The 27,725-nt window shown below is 38.6% G+C and overlaps 2 protein-coding genes across 6 annotated transcripts; both read left to right on the forward strand.

The window, feature by feature from the left end:
• On the forward strand, positions 1-27,725 carry LOC142553724 (uncharacterized). Of its 5 annotated transcripts, none has more exons than XM_075664172.1 (13): positions 1-502; positions 1,055-1,212; positions 2,045-2,136; positions 2,682-2,795; positions 14,343-14,673; positions 15,415-15,594; positions 15,772-15,852; positions 16,018-16,236; positions 20,125-20,267; positions 25,702-25,868; positions 26,443-26,660; positions 26,886-26,978; positions 27,202-27,725. In XM_075664172.1, the coding sequence occupies exons 1-13, from the start codon at positions 322-324 to the stop codon at positions 27,397-27,399; spliced, it is 2,175 nt and encodes a 724-aa protein (XP_075520287.1). In that variant the 5' UTR covers positions 1-321; the 3' UTR covers positions 27,400-27,725. The 5 variants fall into 5 exon arrangements, with proteins under 5 accessions (XP_075520287.1, XP_075520288.1, XP_075520290.1 ...); XM_075664173.1 differs by having other exon boundaries at positions 1,061-1,212; XM_075664175.1 differs by lacking the exon at positions 1-502 and having other exon boundaries at positions 2,045-2,125.
• LOC142553725 (uncharacterized) lies at positions 9,768-13,458 on the forward strand. Its single transcript, XM_075664177.1, has 3 exons — positions 9,768-12,368; positions 12,486-12,604; positions 12,686-13,458. The coding sequence occupies exons 1-3, from the start codon at positions 12,122-12,124 to the stop codon at positions 12,833-12,835; spliced, it is 516 nt and encodes a 171-aa protein (XP_075520292.1). The 5' UTR covers positions 9,768-12,121; the 3' UTR covers positions 12,836-13,458.

Genomic DNA, 27,725 nt, shown 5'->3' on the forward strand with positions numbered 1-27,725 from the left:
TGAGAAATAAGATTTACAATCGGGCGCCTGTATTCCTCTCATTTATCTTCTCATATTATCTCCATTTTCTCCACTTTTTTTCTTCCATTTTCAGTGAAGATTCAAGAACCAAGCACACTGCACAATTTGCTGAGAAAAAAATTCAAGAAATATAAAAGATGACAGGACTGATGACCCAAGGTCAATCTGGGTTGTAGCTCAAGCATTGGCTATCTGTCTTGGCTCGGCCGCCAAAATCTTCTGCAAGGTCCTGCCATGGCGATGATTACAACTCAGAATCACTGAATTTCTAGACCAGCTGAACACCCCCCCCCCCCCCCCATGTCTTTCAGTTTATCTGTTCATTTTACGCGAATTGCTTCGCAGTTTCCCCTCTGTTCTTCTCGCTGCACCGCTCGTTTCATCCCTTGGCAACGCCCTCAATCACTCAGTTCTCGCCACTTCCGCTTTTCCCTTGCGAACCGAAGTCGTCTCTTCCATGTTTCAGCCTCTAAATCTAAAGGTAAGATTTCGTATTTTATCTTTTCAAGTTATGTTTATGAGATAACAATGTGCATTCTCGGCTCTATACCTTCAAAATGCATGCTTGTTGGCTCTCAATTGGTGAAGAAGTAGATGGGTTTCTTTAAAGTTGTACCCCGAATACACTTGACATTTCATTGGGCGGGTTTATGTGTTTGTAACCTTTGGGTTTTAGTATGTTGTTGAATTATTATTCATTTGTTAATATTTTTCACGAAAAGTTGGAAACTTTATAAGTTACCTGTTGCTGAATGGCGGGAGTTCAAGAGTTCAATATTTCGAATCTACAAAGTTAAATTGGAAATACAACAAGTTGTGTGAATTTCTTTAGCCAAGAATTTTTTAGCATTATTCTTGAGGTTATTGGACACACCCTCAATCCATAAAAGAATGAAAGTAAAAGAATGTTTCATATGTTGTTCTTCGAAGTCAAACTGTTTAATCTTAAAGATGGTTGCAAGTTGCCGATCTTGTTCCTCTGAAGGATTTTTTTACCTTTTAAGAAGTTGATATACATTTTTGTTCCTTGAAGATGCAGCCTGGAATAATCAAAATGATTCATTAAATGAGAGATACGACGTGATTGTTGTTGGAGGAGGGCATGCAGGATGTGAAGCTGCACTTGCATCTTCCCGTTTAGGGGCAAAAACTCTTCTGCTGACACTAAATATTGACCGCATTGCTTGGCAGGTTGTATTTGCAAAAGACCTAGAAGCTCAGAACTGCCTTTTTTTTTTATTTTGCAAATTATTACATTCCTTCCATATTCTGAATTGCTTTCTCGCTCCCTTTTTCATTGCTCTTTGGTATTCAGTCATACTGGAATTTTTTGGTTTAGCGGGGTGTTTGGGTTCTGCCATAGGGAACAGATAGTAACGAAGAATGGTTTTTGCTTTATTGGATTTGTAAGAAAAATTATTTTTGGACCATCTTCAGATCAATGGTAAACTATCCGGTATGACCTCAATCATGGTTTTTCTGGTCGATCTTCGTGGATATGTTTTGTTCTATCGACATTTGGTGGAATGTGGATCATGAGCCCTCAAATAAAAATCTAGTTGGAGAATTGTGTAACACTTGTTGTATTTCAAGTCCTCGTCTTTGGTTTATCTAATTGTTACGTATGAGCCATAGCCTTGTGCTAGTGGACAACCTGACATTTGAAGGTTTAAGTTGGAGCATTTGGTACTATTTACTATTAAGTTAGTTGGGTACACTTACGTATGTTGCTTTAGATGACTGAACAAGAATCAACCAGAAACTCCAGTCACTGGTAAATATGTTTTTGGAATAGATTACCCATAGCAATTGGTTAAGGCAATATAATTAAAACTACCAAGCGCATAGAGACATGAAATTTTGTATCATCTATGCTTTAGATGACTGAACAAGAATCAATCAGAATTCTTTTTGTCTATTTTCTTTTTCAGGCCCCTGGATTCAATCATTTATCAAGAAAGTTATCTATATAATGTTTCTTAATATCACACATAGTTTCTGTATTAATTGGAGTTGAATGCAGCCTTGCAATCCAGCTGTTGGTGGACCAGCAAAGTCTCAACTTGTTCATGAAGTGGATGCGCTTGGCGGTGAAATTGGAAAGGTAGCGGATAGGTAAACTAAAATAAAACAAAAAACTAGAATATTTGTCAGTACTTATATCACTCTTTTTTTTATTAAGTGGCCACATTTATTGGATTGGGTCCTTACAAATAAAAAATGCTTAAACTGTCTCTAGCATCTAACAAAGTTCTTGCTAAACATCTCAAATTCTTCTGAATTGACCTTAATCACTTCTCTGTCCTTCTCCTGTCTTTAATTCTTTGTGCATGTAAAGTTCTAATTTTCTTGTTTAGTTTATTAATTGGCCGCTATGGAGGATACCTACAGTTATGTATAGTTTAAAAGAACCTGAAAAGTTCCTGTGACTGATGATGTGAATGTCATCTAAATTAAAAATGTGTCTATTTTTTGGCTGTCAAGAGTTTGACTGTCAATTGCCCGAAAAGAAAAAGAGAAGAGGTTGACTGTCAAGAACCAAGTCAGGGCATCTTTATATTCTGCTCCAGTTTTAGTTGATATTTTGCTCTTTCATTGAGAATTTCATTTTTACTTTGTTATATCTTATCAATGAGGGCACGTGTTATGTCATCCTTCAGGTGTTACTTGCAAAAACGAATTCTGAATGTCTCAAGGGGCCCTGCTGTTAGAGCACTTCGTGCTCAAACTGATAAAAGAGAATATGCTTTGGAAATGAAGAAGATCGTAGAAAGGCAAGTTTGTTGATGTATCTTTTGGCATATATAGTTCACTACATCTGTTCAATAGTCAGAACAATATGCCTCTAGACTCAGGATTTGATTTCCCTTATTAATAAAACTGTAAAACGTATAGAAAGAAAAACATATTTCTATTCAGTGAATAATGATGTTTACAAAGATATATATACACAATACTAGGAGCTAAATTAGGAAGATCTATTATCTAATCTTAGAAAATATTTCCTTAATCTAAATCCGACAAAATCTGTGATAAATATTGACTAAATAATTACAATTATAAACATAGTCTTTGTTATTTTGAAAGTGATTTTCCCACACACCCCCCAAGTTGGGGGATGGATGTTATCCATTCCATGTTTACCAACTAGTCCTTGAAAATCTGCTCCAGCCAATCCATTGGTGAGTATGCCTGGGAAATGAAAGGGGTGCAAATTAGTCCATTTTCTAGCTTTTATTTTATGAAGTGCCTATACACTTCAATGTGGTGTACGGTCATGTTACATCGGATTATGAGCAACAGTAATAGTTAAATTGTTGTCACAATAAAGTTTCATGGACCTTCCAATTTAACCTTTTGAGTCTTCTAAAACAATTTTCAGCCACAATAACTTGCATATCCGAAGAGCCATAGCTCTAAACTCAGATTTTGCCCTTGTTCTTGCCACAACATTTTTTTACTTCTCCAAGTCACGAGATAGTCTCCCAAAAAAATACGTTAGCCCGAAGTTGATCTTCTATAAGTACAGATCCTGCATACTCTGCATCAGTGTATGCTTCAAGAGTCATTCCCTCCCCTTTCTTGAATACAATCTTTTTCCCGGTGTACTGTTCAAGTATTGAAACCCTAAGACGTGGTTCTTTGCTGTTGTGCATGAATTGGCTAACCACCTCACCGCATAGGCTATGTAAGGTCTTGTGTGAGATAAGTATATTAGTTTCCCACCAGTCTCTGATAAGAACTCTCCTCCACCGTTGCATCTTCCAAATAATCTCCAAGTTTGTGGTTGGACTCGGTAGGTGTCTCTGCTGGTTTGGCACCTAACTTACATGTCTCCATCAACTAGTCTGTTATGTATTTTTGTTGGGATATGAAAATTTCCCTTTCTGAGTATGCTACCTTGATGCCCAGAAAATATTTTAGTCTTTCAAGCTCTTTTCATTTCAAATTCTTTCATCAAACCTTTCTTCAAACTCTATATTCCTTCCCGATCATCATCTGTCACAATAATGTTTTTTTTTATATGAAACAAAAATTTATTAAAATAGTAGGCCGGATTACAAAGGAGAGTAATCCACAATTTATGTTTACATATTTAAAAAAAACAGTTCTAAACTAATATCAGTAGCATACAAACTTCCAATCCCTAACAAAATCAGAAATAAATAAGTGGTTAAATTCCGGCAATTTCGTGGTCTAAGTCGCAACCCTGAATTCGATCTTTGCCCATCGTCCAAAGATTCCGCTGAATTTGTGAATATTCTATTGTTCCTCTCCAACCATATTGACCAAAAAATGCCGGGAACTATCAAATACCAAAGCTCTTATTCATTTTCCCGGTGTGGAATACTGTCTCCATAAGAAACAAGTCTTGAGCTTTTTTTGGAAAGGTCCAGTCGAAACCCAGCTTTTGTAGTATTTTTGTCCAAATTCCAGTCGAGAAAGAACAATGCAACAAATGATGGTCTTGATTCTCCTCATGTTTCCGGCATAAACTACACCATTGAGGGCATAATGCACAGCTAGACCACCTTTTTTGCAACAAATTAGCAAGTGGGCAGTTTCTCCAAAGCCACTGTCCACGAGAAGACTTGAACCTTGTGCGGGACTGGTATATTCCAAATATTATAGTAATACGGGAATAAAGGGAAAATTGAACCCGGGAAGAAAGAATAGAAATACCGAACAGAAAAAGACCCGGAAGAGTCCCCTATCCAAACTCTAAAATCATCTGTGCCCCTCTCCAACCTAACCGTGTCTAATACCCCTAAAAGATTACTGAATTCATCTAATTCTATCTCATTTAAAGCTCTCTCCTGAAACGCACATCCCAATGAAAGTCAGAATTGACTTGAAGATCGTTGACATCTAAAAAAGAACTGATCGGTTTATTAGTCGAGGTGGAAATGTGAAACAGAGATGGAAAACGCTCTTTGAACGACAAGACCTCTCTCCCCCAAATGTCTTCCCAAAAGCAAATGATATTCCCCCCTTATAACACCGCCCTAATAAAAAGTTGAAAAGTCGAGTAAGAACGAGGGATAAATTTCCATGGGTTTTTAAAAGTTGCGTTCCTAGCCAACCTTACGTCCCACCCGTTTTCTTGTAGACCATAAATGCTCTTGATTACTCTCTTCCACAGATTCCTTTTCCACTGAGCATCTCCACCACCATTTCCCAAGAAGCGCCTTGTTCGTCAAGCAAATATTCCCCAACCCTAGTCTTCCCCTATCCTTTGGTTTACAAACTTGATCCCACCCAACGATATGGCAATGCTTCTCCCCATCGGCTCTATCCCACAAGAAATTCCTTATCATTTTTTCCATCCGTTTCGCCACCCTAATTGACACTTTGAATAGAGACTTTGAATAGAGACATGTAATAGGTCGGCATCGCACTTAACACTGTCTTGATCAACATAAGTCGACCTTCCCTTGAGAGAAAAGACTTATTCCAACTCGATAATTTCTTCGACATTTTGGATCCCACGGGTTCCAAAAGTCAACGGTCTTAGGATTGCCTCCCAAAGGAGGCCCAAGATACTTGATCGGCCAATTCTCTCTTTTGCACCCAATTGTTAATGCCAAGGCAGCAACTTCCTCTTCCAAAACATTTAATCCCAAAACCACGATTTTATCCAAATTGATTTTCAATCCCGATTTAAGACTGAAGGAGTAGAGAATTTCCACCAGGTCCATTAGATGCCTTTCAGACTGGACAAATAACAATGTATCATCTGCGAATTGGATATGTGAAATTTCAATTTTGTCTCTCCCTACTTCCAATCCTCTTATTTCATTCACTGTCTTGGCCTTATCAACCAACCGCCCCAATCCGTCAATCACTAAGAAAGAGGAAATGGGATAGTGGATCCCCTTGTCGAATGCCTCTCTCCCCATGAAATTTCCCCCGTGGTCTACCATTGATAAAGATCGGAAAAAGAAACATTCAAAACACGCCCCTCAATCCACGACCTCCATCTTGTCCCAAACCCTTTCTTTTGCATCACAAAATCCAGAAATCTCCAATCAACGTTGTTGTACGCTTTTTCCAAATCAACTTTAAAGACGCATCCTTTTTTTTTCCAGCGGTGTTCCTCTACTATTTCATTCGCGATCAGGCAGCAATCCAAAATTTGTCTTCCTTTAATAAATGCGCACCTGACTCTCTGCAATTGTATGTCCCAAAACATTTTTCAATCTGTTCGCCAAAACTTTAGCTAGAATCTTATACATATTCGTTGTCAAACTGATTGGTCTAAAATCTTTAATCTTAAGTGCTTCTTGTTTCTTTGGGATTAGGCAAATGTAGGTTTCATTTGTAATAGCATTAACAATGCCACCATAAAAAAATTCAGCAATCACCTTCATTAAATCTGCTTTGACCGTATCCCAGCACTTTTGATAGAAGACCATTGTAAACCCATCCGGCCCTGGCGCTTTGTTTCCATCGCAATCGAACACCGCTTTTTTAATCTCATCCTCAGAAAATGGATTCTCCAACTACTCTGCTTCACTCGTATCTAAGGGACTCCTCTCCAACCCGTCGAAACCCCACCTTCACCATCAGATTTCCTATAAAGATGTCTGTAGAAACTGATAATGTTCTCGATACCCCCACCCTCACCATAGATTACTGATAATGTAATCGATGATGGAAGAAAATTTTTCAAAATGCTCTCTCCCTCGTCTGATAATCGCCCCATCGTTCACACCCTTTCTCCCATCACCAACCATCGATCTTTCAACACCGACGACCACACCTGAAAATCGTGCCTGCACCGACAGCCGGACGCCGGATAACGAAGTTCAATTCAACAGAATCGAGAAAAACCTTCACCAAAAATCAGAAAAATGCTCTCTCATCACATACGCTCCTCAGATACCTTCCCGTTTCCAATCGGCACTCTCGCTTCCTGAACATCTTCGATCGCCGGTGGTCCTTTAACCTTTTCCTTCCTTTCTCTCTCCTCGCCCTACTCCTGCGACTCTCGTTTCTAAAATTTCTAAAATCCTCGATACAACCACCAAATTCTAAAATCCTCGATACCCCACTCCAACTGGACGGCCTCTAAAACCCCTAAGAGAACAGTGAACTCACACACTTCCACCTCATTAAAATTTCTTCTAAATCGCACATCCCATTGGATAAAAGAATTGACGTTACCAGCGACGACATCTACCAAGCTATTGACTGATTTGTTTGTTGATGTGGAAATCTGAAATAATGATGGAAAACGATCTTTTAACGAAACCCCCCCACCCAAGCATCCTCCCAAAAACGAATGATATTACCCTCTTTGAGCACCCCCTAACCAACTGATGAAAAGCCGGGTAAGATCGAGAAATACATTTCCAAGGGCTTCTGAAAGTCGAATTCCCCGCCAACCCCACGTCCCATCCATTATCTTGAAGACCATAAATGCTGATAATTACTTTTTTCCACAGTGTCCCCTTTTCCACCGAACCTCTCCACCACCATTTCCCAAGAAATGCTTTGTTTCTTAAGTAGATATTCCCCAGTCCCAGACCGCCCCTGTCTTTTGGTTTGCACACTTGCTCCCATTCTACTACATGACAATGATTTTCCCTGTCGGCTCCATCCCAAAAGAAATTCCTCATCAATTTTTCCATTTTTTTGCCACCCGATTTGGCACTTTGAATAGAGACATGAAGTAAGATGGCATCGCACTTAAAACTGCCTTTATCAAAGTGAGTCGACCCCCCTCAAGAGAAATGACTTTTTCCAACTTGATAACATTTTTGCCATTTTGGGTAGCTCAGGTTCCCAAAACTCCGTAGTCGTTATGTTTCCTCCCAAAGGAACCCCTAGATATTTAATCGGCAATTTTTCTTTTTTCACCCAAGTGCTAGTGCCAATCCATCGACTTCCTCTTCCGACATATTCAGTCCCACCACACCACTTTTATCCAAATTAATCTTGAGACCCGAATTAAGCCCGAACCTTTTGAGTATTTCCACTAGTGCCAATAGATGCCTCTGTGAGTGTGCAAAGAATAACGTGTCATCCACAAATTGTATATGCGAAATTTCTATTTTTTGTCTACCTACTTCGAGCCCTCTTACTTCCTTCTCTTCCTTTGCCTTATCTACCATCCGTCCCAACCCATCGACGACTAAATTAAAAAGGAAAGGGAATAATGGATCCCCTTGTCTGAGTCCTCTCTCCCATTTGTATTTACCCCGTGGCCTTCCGTTGATAAAATTCGAAAAGGATACATTAGAAACGCACCCAATGATCCACCTCTTCCATCTATCACCAAACCCTTTCTTTCGTAGCACAAAATCCAGAAATCTCCGATCAACGTTATCGTACGCCTTTTCCAAATCAACTTTAAACACCCATCTTTTCTTTTTCTTTCTTCGATATACCTCCACAACCTCATTTGTGATGAGACAACAGTCCAGAATCTGTCTTCCTTTAACAAAAGCACACTGATTCTCCGCAATTGTAAAACTCAAGACTTTTTTCATTCTACTTGTCAAGACCTTGGTCAAAATCTTATACAAGCTCGTTATCAAACTAGTTGGTCTGAAGTCATTTATCCTGATAGCATATTGTTTCTTTGGAGTGAGGCAAATGTATGTTTCGTTTGTGATGCCATTAACAATGCCATTTTCGAAAAATTCAGCAAATACCTTTATTAAATCCTCTTTGACCGTATCCCAATTCTTTTGAAAGAAAGCCATTGTGAACCAATTCGGCCCTGGGGCTTTGGAAAAGAAATCTATCTAACTGACTTCATTCCAATCCACGAAATGCCCCCTCTTCCCCATCAAACTCCCCCTCCACTCCGTCCAATTTCCTATTACATATTCCGATAGAATCTTATTATTTCCTCTTCAATCTGTCTTTCCTCAGTAACCACTGACCCGTCCTCCAATTCCACTTTATCTATCATCGCTTTGTTCCTTCTGTCATTCATTAATGAGTGGAAAATTTCGAGTTTAGATCCCCTTCCATCATCCATCTAATTTTTGCTTTTTGACTGTCCATTTGAAATCTTCTGAACAACACATTTTCCAATTCGCACCTTAACTCCTTTCTTTCCTCGTTTAGAGTTTCAGACCACACACCAGTACCCTTTAACTCGTCCATCTGTTTTATCTTGATGGTCAACTCTTAAGTCTAATGCCCACATTTCCAAATACCTTTCTGTTCCATTTGGACACTTCGTCTTTGATCCTTTTCAATTTCTTCATAAGCTTATATCCTTCCCACCCCTGAGTAGTCCCATTGTTCCACCATTCCTGAGCTAAGTCTTTGAACTTATGATGTGACAGCCAAACATTCTCGATCTAAACGGAGCCGGACCCCACCTCACTTTAGCAGTATCAAACATCACTGACAGTGGTCCGATGTAGTTCTGGGTAAACTTTGCAAAAAATTGGAATATTCTATTATCGACAAACTTCCTTGTTTAGTTGATGAATTCTTTGTCTTGATTTCATAAATTTGCGCAGTATCTCGAATTTTTGAGTATGTTGGCATCACGGCCTCCCATATGTCTCATGCAGTATTGAGAAACATGCACGTGTCACTGATTTCAGGCATCATAGAGTTCCATAACCAGGGCATTACCATGGAGTCTTGTTCATCCCATGTTTCAAATCCAGGATCTCCTTTTTTTGGGCCAGTAACGAGTAGGCCACTCAGTTAGCCTTTTCCCTTCAAGAATGTGCGAACCAATTGAGACCACTTTAGGTAATTCTTCCCATTCAGCCTATACGCTGAGTGAATGTATTGCTCCCCGGTTGACATTAGGTTGCTGCTTTCATTCGACTGGATTTCTTAGTGACTTTAGCACCACTACTCTCAGTCTTTTCTGACATTTTTGCATGCCAAATGGTTACAACTTACGAGATTGAAGAGGATTGAAGGATTGGCGAAGGCGATGTGAAGGAACTTCAAACTGTAATGCCCAGATTTTTACAAAGATTTGGTACCATGTAAAACGTAAAGAAAGAAAAACATATTTCTTATTCACTGAATAATGATGTTTACAAAGATATATATACACAATAACTAGGAGCTATGTTAGGAAGATCCATAGTTGTAAAAAGCGCTCGCCTCGCTCGCTTAAGCGCGAGGCGAGACGAGGCGCTGTAGATGCGCTTCAAGAGAATCTGAAGCGCATCAGGTTGAGAAAGCCCACGCCTCACTGCGCTTCAATTTTGTTTGCTGGGCGAGCGCTTGTGCGCTTCAGAGAAGCTGCAGGTTTTTTTATGTTTTTTTAAGACAGCCCAGGTCCAAAATCCAATTTTAAGCCCAGCCCAATTGTAAATTAAATTGTCTGAGAAATAAGAACAGCGATACGTATCTTCTCTGCCTCTCCATTCTCCAGTGGTCTGCGTCTCTTCTCTGCCGCCGCCGCCTTGGTGTTCCCTTTTCTTTTGCTATTCAAAAATTGGTAAACCCTAAGTTCAGGAATTTTGTAAAAAATTTTAAATTGTGTTTTTTTATTTTTAATAATTTAATATGTGATTTATATTTATATTTCAGTATTTAATCATGTCAAACACAACGATTCCATCAAATCGAAAGGATATTGCTTGGAATTATGCAACACTTCCGGATCCTAAAAATCCAAATATTGTATGCTGTTGTTTTTGTGCCAAAATAACAAACGGTGGGATTTTTCGGCACAAGCTACATTTAGTTGGGAGCAATAGAAATGTGAAAGCTTGTCCGAAGTGTCCGGAGCATGTTAAGGAAGAAATCAAAGAGTTCATGCAAAAAAAGAGTGTTTTGAAGAATCAAATGGATGATATTCCTCATTTAGATGATATTGTTGATTTGGAAGAAGATGAGAATGAGGATGATATTCAAACTAAAATGAAAGAGAAACGACCAATGTCCGGCCCTACAGTGCAGGGTAAAAGGTGTAAACAAGCAGGGCCTATTGATCTTTATTTTGCGAAAGATGTAGAAGAAATTGTCAGACAGAGACGTGCGAAAAATAAAGGTCAGTTTGATGAAAATAAGAAGAAATTAAGAGAAGATGCGGTTCAGAAATTTGCTACGTGGATGTATGATGCCGGAATTCCTTTCAATGCTGTTAAATACGATTTTTTGCAACCCTGCTATTGGGACTTTTGGAGTGGGAATGAAACCTCCATCATATCATGAAGTAAGAGTTAAGTATTTGAAGAAAGAGTTGACAAATACGAACATGTTTCTCAAATCCCACGAAGAAGATCATGCTAGGTATGGTTGTACAATCATGGCAGATGGGTGAACGGATAAAAAAAGTAGAACTCTTATAAATTTTTTGGTAAATGGTCCTAAAGAAACTATATTTGTTGAATCGGTGGATGCTTCAAGTTATTCTCACATTGCTGACAAGATGTATGAGTTACTTTCTAAATTTGTGAATCGAATTGGAGAACATAATGTGGTTCAGGTTGTAACAGATAATACAAGCTGCAATGTTAGAGCTGGTAATATTTTAAATTGCAAATTGAATTTATAATCTGATTTTTCGATTTTTAAAGTAAATTTACTTCATTTTTTCAGGTCGTCTTTTGGAAAACAATTTTCCACACTTGTATTGGACTCCATGTACAGCTCATTGCTTAGATTTGATGCTTGAGGAAATATTCAAAATTCCTAACCTCAAAAAATTGCATGAACGGGCATTGATGGTGAATGGCTATATTTACAATAGACCACAATTGTTGAGCATGATGAGAGAGTTTACTGGACAGAGAGACATGGTAAGAACTGCAAAGACTCGTTTCGCAACCGTTTTTTTGACTTTAAAGCGGTTTCAAGTTCAACAAGCAAATCTGAGAAAGATGTTTACATCTGAAAAATGGGCAAAAAGTCGATATTCTAGAGAGGCGGCTGGAAAACGTGTTGCAGAAGTGATATTGATGCCTTCTTTTTGGAAAACTACAGTTTTTGCATTAAAAGTTGGCGGCCCATTGCTGATAGTATTGCGGCTAGTAAACGGTGAAAAAAGGTCCCCAATGGGTTACATCTATGAGGCAATGGACAGAGCCAAAGAAGCTATCGCTGCATCATTTAATAATAATGAAGAAAAATATCGTGGTATTTTTGAAATCATCGACAAAAGATGAACGTTCAACTCCATCATCCTTTGCATGCGGCTGGATATTTCTTAAATCCTGAGTTTTTTTACTCAAATCGTGACATAGAAAATGATGAAGAAGTGTTGGAGGGTCTGTACAAATGCATAGCTAGATTGGTGCGAGGTGAAGATTTACAAGATAAGATTACAAATCAATTGGATAAATACAAAAAAGCAGAAGGACTTTTTGGTTTACCCATGGCTATTAGACAAAGTGCTTCAAAATCACCAGGTATATAATATTTAGTGCAATATTAATTTATTTCTCAAACATTACTTATAGTATAGATACAAACTTTGAATGATAAGAAATTTAATCTTATATTTTTTTTGTGTTTCAACTTTCAAGCTGATTGGTGGTCTTCTTATGGTGCATCAACACTTGAATTAAAAACATTTGCAATGAAGATTTTGTACCTCACATGCTCTTCTTCAGGTTGTGAACGTAATTGGAGTGTATTTGAACATGTAAGTCAGAAGTTTTTTTACATATTAAATTTTATATTATGGAGTATGAACCTAACTTCTTACTTTCTATTTTTTTGGCAGATACATTCTAAAAAAAGAAATAGGTTGTCTCAACAACGATTGAATGATTTGGTATATATCAAATACAACAGAGCGTTGAAGCGAAGATATGCCATGCGAGATAAGATTGATCCTATTTCTTTGTCAGAAATAGATGATAGTAACGAATGATTGTTGGGAAAGTTGAATGATAGTGATAACGAGAATGATGATAACGATTTGGTCTTTGAAGATGATGATTTGCGTTGAAGTGATGTAGCACAAGCGGTTGAGGTTAGTGAAAGTGCATATGACTTTCGATCTCGAAATGCATCTACTTCAAAAAGAGCGTCATCATCCACTTCAGCAAAAATAAAGCAATTTTCAGCTTGAACTAGTCTTGTGGATGAAGTGGATGAAGAAGAGATCAACATTGATGATGAAACTGAAGAAGAAGAAGATACCGATGGATACAAATCAAGTGATGGGGCTGATGACGTAGATTTGGAAGATGAAGATGACGATTAAAATGACATTTGATATCTCATCTATCACATTTTGAAAGACTTTTTATTTATTTTGATTTTTTTGATAATATTTTTTTTATTGTGGCGTGACGTAGATTTGGAAGATGAAGATGACGATTATAATGACATTTAATATTTCATCTATCACATTTTCAAAGATTTTTTATTTTATTTTGATTTTTTTGATAATATTTTGTTTATTGCGCTTTTTTCCGTAAAGCGTGCGCTTCGCGCTTGAAGCCCCAAGACACTTGAGCGCTTTTTTGCGCCTTGCGCTTTTGACAACTATGAGAAGATCTAATATCTAATCTTAAAGAATATTAATCTAAATTCCACAAAATCTGTGATAAATATTGACTAAATAATTACAATTATACACAATCTTTTTTATTTTGAAATTGATTTTCCCACAAAAACACTTTGGAGTATCCATTGGTTTTTATTGGAATTTGCCATGTGTTATGGATGCTCCCAAATGAGACACATTGTGCTGGATAGGTTTTCCATATTTAGTGAAACTTGTTTAACTTGCTTCTACACTGGTCCACATCCCTTTAATTTGTGAAAATCTAATTACATTACCCTTTAATTTCTTAATGTTGTGAACCTTATAAGATATAGAATCTCTATCCGTTAGATCTGTCCGGCTTATGATGTTTGTGTACAGTGTTAGCAGGTGCATGTTTATATTGGCTACAAGTCTTAACCTTAATTGCAATTAGTCGAGCATACTTTATTTGGGTAATTTATAGTAGCAGGATAGAGAATCAAATTGATTTTATTTCCAAAATATATATATATCAATTACTTGCATTACGTGATTGATTCAATAACTAACATGGTGGATCACGGAGTCAAAATTTGAAGTTGTAATTGACAAACAAAATTTCAGAGAATTTTCATTGCCAATAAGTGTGTGGAAAGGTATTATGTTTTATAACTACTGGTATTGTTTCAAGATACATTGTATAAACTATTCAAAATGAATCCCAAATTTCTGAAGTTCGAGTTTCAGTGATTCTAAGTTGTTTCTCTAGATCTTGGCTGCCATAGTATGAACCTGTCAATTTCACGATCAGTTTAGCCAAACTTCGTGGTGGGTGTAATTTTGGAATTAACAGTGTAAAATTCATTACGTACTTTTTTCTCTGACTACTAGTTCATGTTTTCAGCACGCTGAACCTTTCTATCAGAGAAGCAATGGTGACAGATATTTTGGTGGGAAATAATGACAATGTGGAAGGTGTTTGTACATTCTTTGGCATGAATTTCTATGCTCCTTCTGTTGTTCTCACCACTGGCACTTTCATGAGTGGTAAAATTTGGGTCGGTAGAACTTCCATGTCGGCAGGAAGAGCTGGTGAATCAGCTTCTCATGGTCTGACAGAAAACTTGCAGCAGCTTGGCTTTGAATCTGACCGTCTAAAAACTGGAACCCCTGCGCGTGTAGATTCCCGCACTGTAGATTTCTCTGGATTGGAACCTCAGCATGGAGATGAAGAGGTCATTTCTTTATTTTTGTGTGAAGGTTCTGTGATAGTTTTACAATACACATTGTTCCTGCATTGTTGATCAGTTTTCTCAACATTATGATGTGGATTTGATACATTAATCTTGTTTTGTTTTTTCCATTCAATATATAAGTTAGGCACCATAAATTTTTGAAGGTCATGTTGAACTTATAGGATACTAAATTCCGGGTTAGCAATTCAGCGAATTGAACAATGCTGTCAAGTGTTGATAAAGTTCCTCTACATAAAAGTTGTAATTAATTAACGATCTACCATTCCAAATGGATTGATCTGCTCCATTTGTTGGCCTTCTAAGCTCCTAACAGGTTGCCGAGGGGCAGGTTGCACCTGTGGTGAACATGCCTTGATATTGTTTACTTGATTTAGCGTATTTAACACATAATTCCTGAGCAGTTTTATGCTTGTTCTGCTTCGTTATTGTCTTGTAAAAGTTGTGGTCTAGATTACCATCCATAGAATCTTTACCATCCGGCTGCCCTTGAGAGTCGTAGTCTCAACTTTATCGCATTGGTTATATGTTGCTGTTCAGCCTATTGAACAGTAGACTTCATTCCAACCATCTTAAATTTATCGGCAGCTGTTCATGATCATGCACACCTGCTTGCCTGAATTTTACTATCACCTATACCTTATTGAGATTATCACCTTCGATATAGGGTCCACAATGATAACAATTTTGAAGTGTGGTACTGATTTTCCTATTTATCAACAGATAAGCTGGTTCAGCTTTGATCCAAACTACCACTGTGAAAGAGAGCAGATGTGCTGTTATCTTACACGAACTACAAAGAAGACTCATCAGTTAATTAAAGAGAACTTGCATGAGACTCCCACTTATGGAGGATGGGTGGAATCAAAGGGACCTCGGTACTGCCCCTCCATTGAGGACAAGGTTTTGTAGATTCTACATGTTGACTTCCAATCTTCCTTTCTCTTTAACATCAAAGGCTAATAAAAATCATGCTATGCAAATTTCTATACTTTGATTTCTGTTAGCACTGATGAAACTTCTTCAATGTTGAGGTAATGTATCTTTTCTCTATCATTCTAATATATTTTCTGTATTAAGATCGTTAGGTTTCAGGATAAAGAGTCACATCAAATATTTCTAGAACCAGAGGGTCGGACTGTACCTGAACTCTATGTGCAGGTTGGAGTTTTACCTTTTGGACCGTGTTGCATTTGTTGGTGATTGCATTCAATAGATTTTAACTCACGACCAAAGAAAAATTCTAGAGCCAGACGTTGGACTGCTAGTTTTCTCATGTACTCATGCGAAAGAACGTTGGTAATCATCCATCTTGTTGTCCTACAGGGATTCTCGACTGGTTTACCAGAGAGACTCCAGCTGCCACTGTTGCGGACTTTACCTGGACTTGAGAATTGTTCCATGCTGAGGCCTGCTTATGCTGTGGAGTATGATTATTTTCCAGCACATCAATGTCTTAGGTCCCTCATGACAAAGAAAATTGAAGGACTTTTTTTCTCTGGTCAAATAAATGGGACAACTGGTTATGAAGAAGCCGCAGCCCAGGTATTTAATGCTCATGAAAAAAAAGTTTCCAAAATACCATGCTTGTTGTTCATCCGAGGAAAAAAAAAGTTATTTGTACAATTTTATTAGTGAATATTTTGTTCCTATTATGTAGATTATTATTATGGATAGTTAATGTTTCGTAGTGTAAATCAGGATCGCTAGTTGTGTATATAATGAGGCACTTTGTATCATAATTAATAGAAGAATAATATTATTCATAGCACTGATACAATGTTCTCTCTCATGTGCATATTTTCCTTGTATTTGGTTTGTTCACATGGTATCAGAGCCCGTGAGGCTTTGATAACGCTGTTGAGAACCCTGTGAAGGAGCAACAACATCTGGGTCCTCGCCCTTCACACCGTAATAATCGTGATTCTGTCTGGGATTCGAACCTGACATCCATCTATTAAAGCAGCATCTGTGTCTGGGCCACAAATTCGACGCCCTTACATCCCAGGTGAAGAGGCTACCGTGTTTGGGCAGCTAATTCGAGATCTTGCAGACCATGAACCAGAGCAATAATGTTTGGGTCAAAAGAAGAACTGAGTTCGGAAGTCATAGAGAAGTTGTGGGCCTGAAAACACAAGACTTGTACCCGAATGGACTTGAACACTAATTGGGTTACTTTGAGCATTCATAAATTAAATGGGAAAGAATTTCTTGAATGGGCCCAGTACATTAAATTCGTAATCGATGGCAAAGGAAGGCTAGGATACTTGACGGGAGAAACGAAGGATCCTGAATAGAAAGATTCGAAGTGGAGCTCATGGATGTCTGAAACTTCCATGGCTTATAAACTCCATGGAACCTTCAATAGGGAAAACCACCCATTTCTTCCCACTGCGAAGGACGTTTGGATTCTGTAAGGGAGATATATTTTGATTTGGAGAATTCTTCCCTGATTTTTGTGCTGAAAACCAGGTTATGGAATTTCAAGCAAGGGGAAAGAAACGTGATCGATTATTGCAATTAAATGCGAGCACTATGGCAGGAACTAGACTTTTGTTACAAAGAAACTTGGGAATGGAAGAATGACTATAAAAAACCAAAAGCAAGTGGAAATTGATCGTGTATATGTTTTTCTTGCTGGACTAAATCGAGAGCTTGATGATGTTAGTGGCAGAATTCCAGGGAAGAAATCCCTGCCATCCCTTGACGAAGTTTTTGCAGAATTAAGAAGAGAAGATGGTAGCCGAAAGGACTGAGAATTACAGCAAATCAAACGGAAGCCGGAGAAGAAATCGTGCCACTTTTTCAGTAACCATGTGTCCTACAAGAATATCTCTAAATCCTATTCTAGTTTTATCTCCCAATTGCACAGTGTGGATGTTCCTAATTCTATACAGGAGACTCTAATGGTTCTGCATTGGAAGGAGGCTGTTCATGGGGAAATGCATGCCTTGAAAAAAATGAAACATGGGAGATGCTGTCGTTGCCGAGAGGAAAGCAAACAGTAGGCTACAAATGGGTATTCGATGTGAACTCCACTCTGATGGGTCATTGGAGCAATATAAAGCCAAACTTATTGCCAAGAGATTCACTCAAACATATGAGATTTGTTGTTAAGAAACTTTTTCTCTTGTGGCAAAACTGAATACAGTAAGAATCTTACTATCTTTAGGTGCAAATTTGGGTTGCGCCCTACACCATTTGGATGTGAAAATGTTTTTCTCTATGGAGAATTGGAAGAAGAAGTGTATATAAATGCTTCCCATGGTTTTGAGGATCAGTTTGAAGGAAATTTTTTAGTCTTAGACTCAGTTAGGTTAGAGTTGGGCACGAGGGATTTTCAAGTTCGGTTGGGAGATTATTCAGGTCTATTTTCTGTTCGATCTTTCTACGAAATTTCTAACTTCCCATCATTCCCCTATTATGATAATAACTGGAAAGTACCTATCCCGCAAAAGGTTCGAGCTTTCTCGTGGATTGTGGATTTGGGGAAACTCCCCACAAGTGACTCGGTGCAAAGAAGGCGGCCTGTGAGTTATGCCCGCAATGGTGCACTTTATGTCAAGCAAGAAGAAAATCAGGACCATATATTGGTGCATTGCTCTTTTTCGAGAGGTATTCGGACAAAAGTGTTGCAAGAGTTGGGATTTGAATGGGCTTTTCCGAGAAGAGCACAAGTCATGTTCATTATGGAGCCGGGCAGTCCAACTGGGATAAGATTTAACATATTCTGGTACTTGGTAATTCACTGCACTTTTTTGTCAATCTGGCCGGAGAGAAACAACAAAATATTTGAAGACTTATCGGAGACCGTGGATAACGTCTGAGAGAAGATCAAATTCAAAGTTGCGAATTGGACGACTAAGCTGACAGAGTTTAATCATTTATCTATTTCAGACTTATTTATGGATTGGAAATTTTTATGGTCATGACGATAGTCTGGTAGTGTTTTCTCGACTGTAGCAGCACTCGTTTTGCGGATTACTCGTCCGCCACTATTGTAAAATTTTTATTTTAATAATAAACTTTAGTTTCCTATCAAAAAAAATTTGAAGGAAAATTTGCAAATTAAAAAAGTCTCTATGGACTAAAACAGTCCCCACAAGCATGGTTTGAAAAATTATCCAGATCGGTTTAAAAACGAGACTGTACTCAGGGACAATCATATCAGAAAATGTTTGTGAAGCATACCAAGGGTGGAAAGGTGGTTGTTCTAATTTTGTATGTTGATGACATAATTTTAACAGGAAGCGATGAAATTTAAATAACCAAACTGACAAAATGTTTTGCAATCAGAGTTTGGGGTCAAGGACTTGGGTCCCTTGCGTTATTTCCTGGGAATGGAATATATGTCTAACAGAGAAATTATATCCTGGATCTACTTCAAAAAAACTGAGATGAGTGGTTGTAGACTTAGTGATACTCCTATAGATCCAAACATGAAACTGAGAAATGTGATTTAAGGAACTCATGTTGATACATGGAGATATCAATGATGGGTGGGGAATGTTAATTTATCTTTCTCACACACGGCCCGATATTGCCTTCGCTGTGAGTATGGTGAACCAATTCATGCGCTCGGCTTATGAAGAACACTTGGAAGCTGTCTACAAATTCTTGAGATACTTAAAGAGCACTCCTGGGAAAGGACTACTATTCAAGAAGAGTGATCAGAGGAGTATAGATGGATTTACAGACGTTGATTGGGTTGGATGAACTACAAACAAAAGATCAACTTTAGGGTACTTTATTTTTTTGTGGGAAAACCTAGTCACCTGGAGGAGTAAAAATGTTGTAGTGAGGAGCAGTGTTGGAGCTGAATCGAGGGCTATGGCTAATGAGGCATGTGAATTGTTATGGTTTAAGCTGGGCCTTGAAGAATTGAAGCTAGAAGTAGAAATGTCTATGAAACTGTTGTGACAACAAATCAGATACTAGCATTGCAAATAATCCAGTCCAGTACGACAGAACCAAGCATATTGAGATTGATAGGCACTTTATCAAGGAGAAGTTAGTAAGTGGGGTGATATGTATGCATTATGTTATGTCTGAGCAGAAGATTGCAGATTGTTTAACTAAAGGGCACTTTCTACCAAAGTTTGAAGAATTTACAAACAAATTGGGCACGATCAATATCTTTGAACCAATTTGAGGGGGAGTGTGGAGAGAGGGAAACAAAATAAGCTATTTGTACAAGATTATTAGATAATATTTTGTTCCTATTGTGTAGATTATAATTAAGGATATTTAATATTCTGTAGCCTAAATTAAGATGGTTAGTTGTGTATATAATGAGACACTTTGTATCATAATTGATAGAAGAAAAATAATATTCATACCACTGATACGATGTTCTTCTGTCTCGTGTGCAGATTTTCCTTGTATTTGATTTGTTCATACGTCTGTTACTTTTCTTGTGTATTCTTCAAACAGGGTATTGTGTCTGGAATAAATGCTGCCAGACACTCTGATGGTAAATCTCTAATTGTTCTTGAAAGGGAGAGCAGTTATATAGGAACTTTGATCGATGACCTGGTAACAAAGGATCTTCGAGAGCCTTATCGCGTGTTAACAAGGTATCAAAACTAAAGATGTTTCTATTTTTGTAATCCTCTTTGTGAGTATCCCTCCATGAATACAAGGTACTGGTGCTAGACACTACTCGGAACATCTTAGGATTGTAGGACAGAGACCTTTTATACATATAATGACAATTGACACTGTAAGGATCAGGCATATCTTGTCTCCAACCCTACTTTATATTTTATATATTTTGGAAGAAACTGAACTAGAAGGTAGTTAAATATTCTTCATTTTATCAATTTTTTATATGATTTAAGCCATTATTTTCATTAGCAATTTAGCACAGGTGGCCTACGTAGATGAGACGTCTTTGTGCTTCTACCTTGTGTTCTTCTCTTATTATTTTCTTTTATGTTGGTCCCACGTGCGGAATTTGAGATAATAAAATCTGAAAATAAAGAATAAACTGAACACCGAGATTTACGTGGAAAACCCCTAAAAATTATTAGGGTAAAAACCACGGGCAAGATGAAAAGAATTCCACTATAATATTTTGTGGTGTACAACTCATTCACTGTGTTTCCAAAGAAAACACACACTCTCTTAATACAGGAGAACAAAACACCTCACAAATATTATAGAATTAAGCACTCAAATGCTTATAAGATGAGAGAAAACTCGAAGAAGGGATGATTTCCAAATGAAGGGGGAGCTCTATTTATAGAACCTCCTGTCAGTGTGAACACGCGTTAAAAACGCGTTATTCAATCTGAAATTTCCTTCGTCAACTATGCGTACCAACCACCACGTTTTTTTTTCTTCTCTTTGGTTGGTCCCTTCATTTATTACATGTCTGCCACATGCATTTGCCAACATTTCTCCCACTTGGAGATTTGATTGAGAATCAAACACATCTCCACACCTCCTTTCAATCTTGCCATTCCCTGCTGCTTACGTCTCTGCTAGACCACTTGAGGATCTACACCACTCAAACTTATCAGTGTTCACTGGCTTGGTCAGAAAATCAACTATGTTATCCTTCGTATGGATCATCTGCATATCCACGCTTCCTTCTTCTACTACTTCCCGCACAAAGTGAAATTGTACTCCAATGTGTTTAGTCCTGGAATGAAAAGCTGGATTCCTTGCAATGTACAAGGCACTCTGACTGTCACAAAACAAAGAAACATTTTCTTGTTTGTGCCTGATCTCCTCCAATAACCTTTTAATCCATATTGCCTCCTTGCAAGCTTGAGTAGCTGCCATGTATTCTGCCTCTGTTGTAGATAACGACACAACTGTGTGCAGTTTTGAAACCCAGCTTACTGCTCCCCCTGCAAGCGTAAACACATAACCAGTAGTAGATTTTCTTTTATCAGGATCACCTGCATAATCTGAATCGACATAGCCCCTGAGTGTAAAATCTGATCCTCCATAAAATAATGCAGCATTCGAGGTACCCTTAATGTATCTAAGGATCCTCTTAACAGTGCTCCAATGCTCTCTTCCAGGATTCGCCATATACCGACTAACTGCTCCCACTGCTTGAGCAATGTCCGGTCTTGTACAGATCATGGCGAACATCAAACTTCCCACGGCTGATGCATACGGTACTCAAGACATCTCCATCCTCTCTGCTTCACTGCTAGGACACATCTCGGAGGATAACTTGAAGTTAACAGGAAGAGGGGTCAAAATTGGCTTACTATCTTGCATGTTGAAGCGTTGCAAGATTTTCTTCAAATAATTTTTCTGGGAAAGCCAAATCTTTCTGTTACTTCTATCTCGGTGAACTTGCATCCCTAGAATCTTGTTTGCTGGTCCCAAGTCCTTCATATCAAATTCCCTAGCCAACTGTGCCTTCAATCCTTGGACCTGATCTTTGTTGGGGCCTGCTACCAACATGTCATCCACATACAACAGCAAAATGATATAATCATCACCGGACCTCTTGAAATATGTACAAGGGTCTGCACTCAGTCTGTTGTATCCAAGGCTAATGATATAGGAATCAAATCTCTTGTACCAACACCTCGGCGCCTGTTTGAGACCGTACAGAGATTTGTTCAACCTGCAAACCAAGTTCTCTTTGCCTATTTCCGCAAAACCTTTTGGCTGGAGCATATAGATTTCTTCTTCAAGATCTTCATGAAGAAATGCCGTTTTCACATCTAGCTGTTCTAGATGTAGGTCAAACACCGCACACAATGCCAACACTACTCTGACTGTTGTAAGTCGAACCACAGGAGAAAATATCTCATTGAAGTCAATGCCTTCTTTCTGAGCATACCCTTTTACCACCAATCTAGCACGATACCGCTCCACTTGGTTATTGCCATCTCGCTTGATCTTATAGACCCATCTGTTACCGATGGCTTTCCTCCCTCGTGGTAGTGTAACAAGATCCCAAATTTTATTCCTGTCTAATGCCTCCAATTCTTCTTGCATTGCTATCATCCACAAAGATACATCCGAGCTTTGAGTAGCCTCGTGGAAACTCGATGGCTCACCATCCTCTGATAATAGACAATATGCAATGTTGCTTTCAGTGACATAATCTGAAAGCCAACCTGGTGGTCTTCTGTCTCGAGTTGACTGCCTCACATTGGAAACCTCAGACTCAACATGTTTTTGTTCTTCGTGCTCTGGTACTGCTTCACAAGAAACTTGACCTTCGTCTGTCTTATTTTCCACCTGAAAAATAGTAGTTTCTGAATTCGCTGTGCCTTTGTCTCCCTTTACTTTATCTTCCTCGAAGATAACATCCCTGCTGATGACAAGCTTGTGAACAGTAGGATCCCACAAGCGAAACCCCTTTACTCCATCAGCATATCCTAAGAAAATACATTTTCTGGATTTCGAATCCAACTTTGATCTTTCTTGCTCATTGTACAGAACGTACACCAGACTTCCAAATGTATGCAAATGAGAATAATCTGTCGGCTTCCCGGTTCACATCTCCATCGGAGTCTTCAGATCAATCGCCACTGAAAGAGAACGATTGATAATATGGTTTTGACTGCTTCCGCCCAAAATGACTTTTCTAGACCCGCAGTCCTCAACATAGCTCTTGTTCTGTCCAACAAGGTCCTGTTCATCCGCTCCGCCACTCCATTCTGTTGAGGTGTGTAAGCCGCCGTAAACTGTCTCTTGATGCCCTCATGTTGACAATATGCATCAAATTCGTCACTGGTATATTCTCCTTCATTGTCAGTCCTCAGACACTTGATTTTCTTTTCAGAATCAAGTTCAACCCGCGCTTTGAAATCTTTGAAGACTTGAAAAACATCTGATTTCTTCTTGATTGGATACACCCAACATCTCCTAGAGAAATCATCAATGAACGAGACAAAGTATCTCGCTCCTACTAAGGATACAACTGGTGCTTGCCAAACATCCGAATAAATCAGCTCTAATATGCTTTTGCTCCTGGCAGTAGAAGTGTCAAACTTTAATCTGTGTTGTTTACTGGTAACACAGTGCTCACAAAAGGGTAGTGACACTTTTGTAATTCCCGGCAGCAGCTTCCGTTCTGAGAGAATTTTCAACCCTCGTTCTGACATATGCCCGAGCTTTCTATGCCATAACACTGTTAATTCTTCTCCTGAACCAATTGATGCAACAGCTAGTTCTGCCTCTTTGTGTGTTCCTCCCAAAAGTACATACAGATTTGCAGCAACCTTTTCCGCCTTCATAACCACAAGCGCTCCCTTCGCAATTTTCATGATCCCGTTCTCGATCCGAGTATTGCACCCGATGTCATCCAATTGCCCTAAGGACAAAAGATTTTTTGTCAGTCCCCTCACATGTCGTACCTCCTGTATGGTGCGAATGGTGCCATCAAACATTTTAATTTTGATAGTACCGACCCCAGCGATTTCCAAGGCATGATCATTTCCCATGAATACAGATCCTCCTAAGACGGATTCATAATGATCAAACCATTCTCTCCGAGACGTCATGTGCTACGTCGCTCCTGAATCCATTATCCATGTGTCACAAAATTTGTGTCTGCCTTCTGCAACTGTTGCTGCTTCGCTGAATAATATTTCACCACTGCCTGAAGTACTGGCCACATTTCCTTGAGAGCTTTTATCGATACTCGTACACTCTTTCTTGAAGTGCCCTTTACCGCCACATTTAAAGCAGTAAATATTTTTCTTCTTACTTCTTGACTTTGATCTACCTCGCCTTTGGCTCCCACTGGAGTCACGGTCCATAAATCTTCCTCTTATCATTGGCAAAGCCTCTGCCTGCTTCGAAGTTACCAACCTGTCTTCCTTATTCTTGCGCCGGCTTTCTTCTCCGAGAACCGCAGTTAGGACATCGTCGAATCTTAGAAAGCCCATAAGAATATTGTTGGTAATGTTGATGATAAGTTGATCATATGAATCTGGTAGACTTTGAAGTAGAAGCTCCGCACGTTCATTTTCCCCTATTTTATGCCCCATGGAAGTGAGTTGGGCAAATAGAGTATTTAGTGTATTGATATGGTCGGTCATCGATGATGATTCCGCCATCCGAAGAGTATAAAGCCTTCTCTTTAGGAAAATTATATTGTGTAGGGACTTAACCTCGTACATCTTTGTCAGAGTATCCCAGATAACTTTTGCTGTTTTTATCTCAGAGATACTTGACAAAACTTTGTCAGCTATAGCCAAGTGTAAATTGACAACAACATTATCATTCATCTCGTTCCACTTTCCATCATCTGTAATCTCCACCGGTCTATCTCCAATAGCCGCCAAGCAATTTTCCTCTCTTAAAATTGCTTGTATCTTTATTTTCCACAGCATAAAATTGCTTCCATTGAACTTTGCTATCTCGTACCTTCCCGCCATTATGTCTACAACAATTTTAGTAGACCGGACAAAATAATCCCGCCTTAAATAAAAAATCTCAAAAAATCTTTTCTGATGTGGAAGATCAGTCTAGGCTGCAATCACAGAGCATACTCAGAATTTTAAGAAATTTTAAACTAAGGCTCTGATACCACTTGTTGGTCCCACGTGCGGAATTTGAGATAATAAAATCTGAAAATAAAGAATAAACTGGACACCGAGATTTACGTGGAAAACCCCTAAAAATTATTAGGGTAAAAACCACGGGCAAGATGAAAAGAATTCCACTATAATATTTTGTAGGTGTACAACTCACTCACTGTGTTTTCAAAGAGAACACACACTCTCTTAATACAGGAGAACAAAACACCTCACAAATATTATAGAACTAAGCACTCAAATGCTTATAAGATGAGAGAAAACTCGAAAAAGGGATGATTTCCAAATGAAGGGGGAGCTCTATTTATAGAACCTCCTGTCAGTGTGAACACGCGTTAAAAACGCGTTATTCAATCTGAAATTTCCTTCGTCAACTATGCGTACCAACCACCACGTTTTTTTTTTCTTTTCTTTGGTTGGTCCCTTCATTTATTACATGTCTGCCACATGCATTTGCCAACATTTTACAGTTCTAATTTTTTTCCAGCCGCTCCGAACATCGGCTGCTACTACGGTCTGATAACGCCGACAGCCGCCTCACACCTCTTGGCCATGAAATTGGTTTGATAGATGAGAGCCGCTGGAAAATCTACCAGGATAAGCAGGCTCGAATTTCTGAAGAGAAAAAGCGACTCAAGACTACCAGGATTTCAGGTTTATCTTATCATTTGTAAGAGCATATGATGGTTGTAATCTTCATTGGCCATGCTATAATTTTCATGGGAAATACGCATTTGAGGGACTGTGGGTTGGGAATCTTTTAAATTTTAAAAACTTGGATCCAGTATACTCTCGAAATTGGTTTCTTTCATTTGGCTCCTCCGTAAGTAGTTTTAATTTGGTGTTGACAAATTTCTTTTTATTACATTCAACTATTTTTCTCCGGCCACATGCTGCTCTCCCTGGTAAGCATTCAACTAGAAGCCTTATTGTGTTACATGCTTTTTGTGGACGGTATCACGGCTATGCGATGATTTATTACGTATGTTCCAAATAATGCTTGGTGGATTTTAAGGCTTGTGTTGTGGCCATCACTGACATATGCATTTCATTTTTGCTGAAAAATTGTCTTATCGAATCTGTTTGACTTGTTAGAAGCCATTCTTTGCGTATGCAGGTGTAATTGTACTGGGCTGATTTTGGAATTTACTTGTGTACTGATCATACCCGATGACTAATATCAAATTGAAAATTAATCCAATAATTACTTTCCTTGTGTTATTTTCAGGAGGAGATCTAGCCACTGAAATTACCGAGGTTTCTGGTCAACCCGTAAAGGATTCATCGACATTAGAAAGCCTTCTTAAGAAACCACATGTGCTATACAAAATTTTGGACAAGCATGGATTTGGGAATGAGCTGCTATCTAGGATCGACAAGGAATGTGTAGAGATAGATATTAAGTATGAAGGCTTCATCGTTCGTCAGCAAAGCCAACTCCAGCAGGTAGATAATTATAGAATTAAGGCTTAAATTTAAGCCTTCAGGCCTGACACTTAAGCCAGATTTCACGATACGTATGTGAATGTCTAATTAGCCAGATTTCGCCTCTCTATTAATAAACCAGTGGACCCTCACATCATCTTGATTATTGAATGTTACAATAACATACAATATGTGATATGATTGTGTTCGTGTTGTCTCGTGTTGATAACTATGTTCCTTTTATAGATGGTTCATCAACAGCACAGACGACTTCCGGTAGATCTTGATTATTATTCGATGATGACTTTGTCACTTGAAGCACGAGAGAAGCTGTCAAAGGTATGTCTGTGTAATTTGGTTGTCATCTAGCCTTTTTCTCCAAATTATGCTGTCTGTCTGTTAACCCAAGAAGACCTGGTATCATGGCTTCTCTCGTGAAATGCGATTCAATCATGCATAATTTTACCCTCATAGGGTGCAGAATTCAGATCATTGTTAGCAAAATCCATTATTGTTAGTTCCTTTTCCTCAGCCACACAACATGAATAATCCCATTTCACAGGTGAGGCCAGAAACAATTGGGCAGGCAAGTAGAGTTGGTGGAGTTAGCCCTGCTGACATTACAGCTCTCCTTATCATACTAGAATCAAACAGAAGGAAAGCCCAAGAACAGAAAAGACACCAAGTACTCATGTCTGCCGTCGAAAATGAAAACCAAGATGTTTCGAAAGACACTATTAAAGAGGCGATCAATGCTTGAACAAAACAAACAAAGACTATGCTTGCTTTGTCTTGAATCCTGAATGTATGACTCAAACTAACCCCAGAGCTCTCTTGGAACAGCTTCGGCTTATTTGCGTTGCTCTAGTGAACCCATAACAAAAAATTTCACATTCTTGGGACGAGAGTGCGCTATGGGTATATATGATGCCATCTTTCAATGAATTATAACTTTTTTGTATCCCTCTTTTAAATTTTTGGAGAATCCTAATTCTATGTAACCATTAAATTTTGGAGCAAGCAACATCAGCATTCAATAGTGTATAAAGCCTTTGTGCAATCAAAAGAGTGAGAATTTTAGTGTCA

Source organism: Primulina tabacum, chromosome 8, assembly GCF_025594145.1.
Source record: "Primulina tabacum isolate GXHZ01 chromosome 8, ASM2559414v2, whole genome shotgun sequence".
Classification (NCBI taxonomy): Eukaryota; Viridiplantae; Streptophyta; class Magnoliopsida; order Lamiales; family Gesneriaceae; genus Primulina; species Primulina tabacum.

What these genes read in the sequence shown, in the direction of transcription:
- LOC142553724 (XM_075664172.1), top strand. Translation starts at nt 322, where the DNA reads ATGTCTTTCAGTTTATCTGTTCATTTTACGCGAATTGCTTCGCAGTTT. An exon ending in GCCCCTCCATTGAGGACAAG is followed by an intron (nt 15,595 to 15,771) that starts GTTTTGTAGATT and finishes TTCTGTATTAAG; the next exon opens with ATCGTTAGGTTTCAGGATAA. An exon ending in ATGAAGAAGCCGCAGCCCAG is followed by an intron (nt 16,237 to 20,124) that starts GTATTTAATGCT and finishes TTCTTCAAACAG; the next exon opens with GGTATTGTGTCTGGAATAAA.
- LOC142553725 (XM_075664177.1), top strand. Translation starts at nt 12,122, where the DNA reads ATGAACGTTCAACTCCATCATCCTTTGCATGCGGCTGGATATTTCTTA. An exon ending in AAGTGCTTCAAAATCACCAG is followed by an intron (nt 12,369 to 12,485) that starts GTATATAATATT and finishes TCAACTTTCAAG; the next exon opens with CTGATTGGTGGTCTTCTTAT. An exon ending in ATTGGAGTGTATTTGAACAT is followed by an intron (nt 12,605 to 12,685) that starts GTAAGTCAGAAG and finishes TTTTTTTGGCAG; the next exon opens with ATACATTCTAAAAAAAGAAA.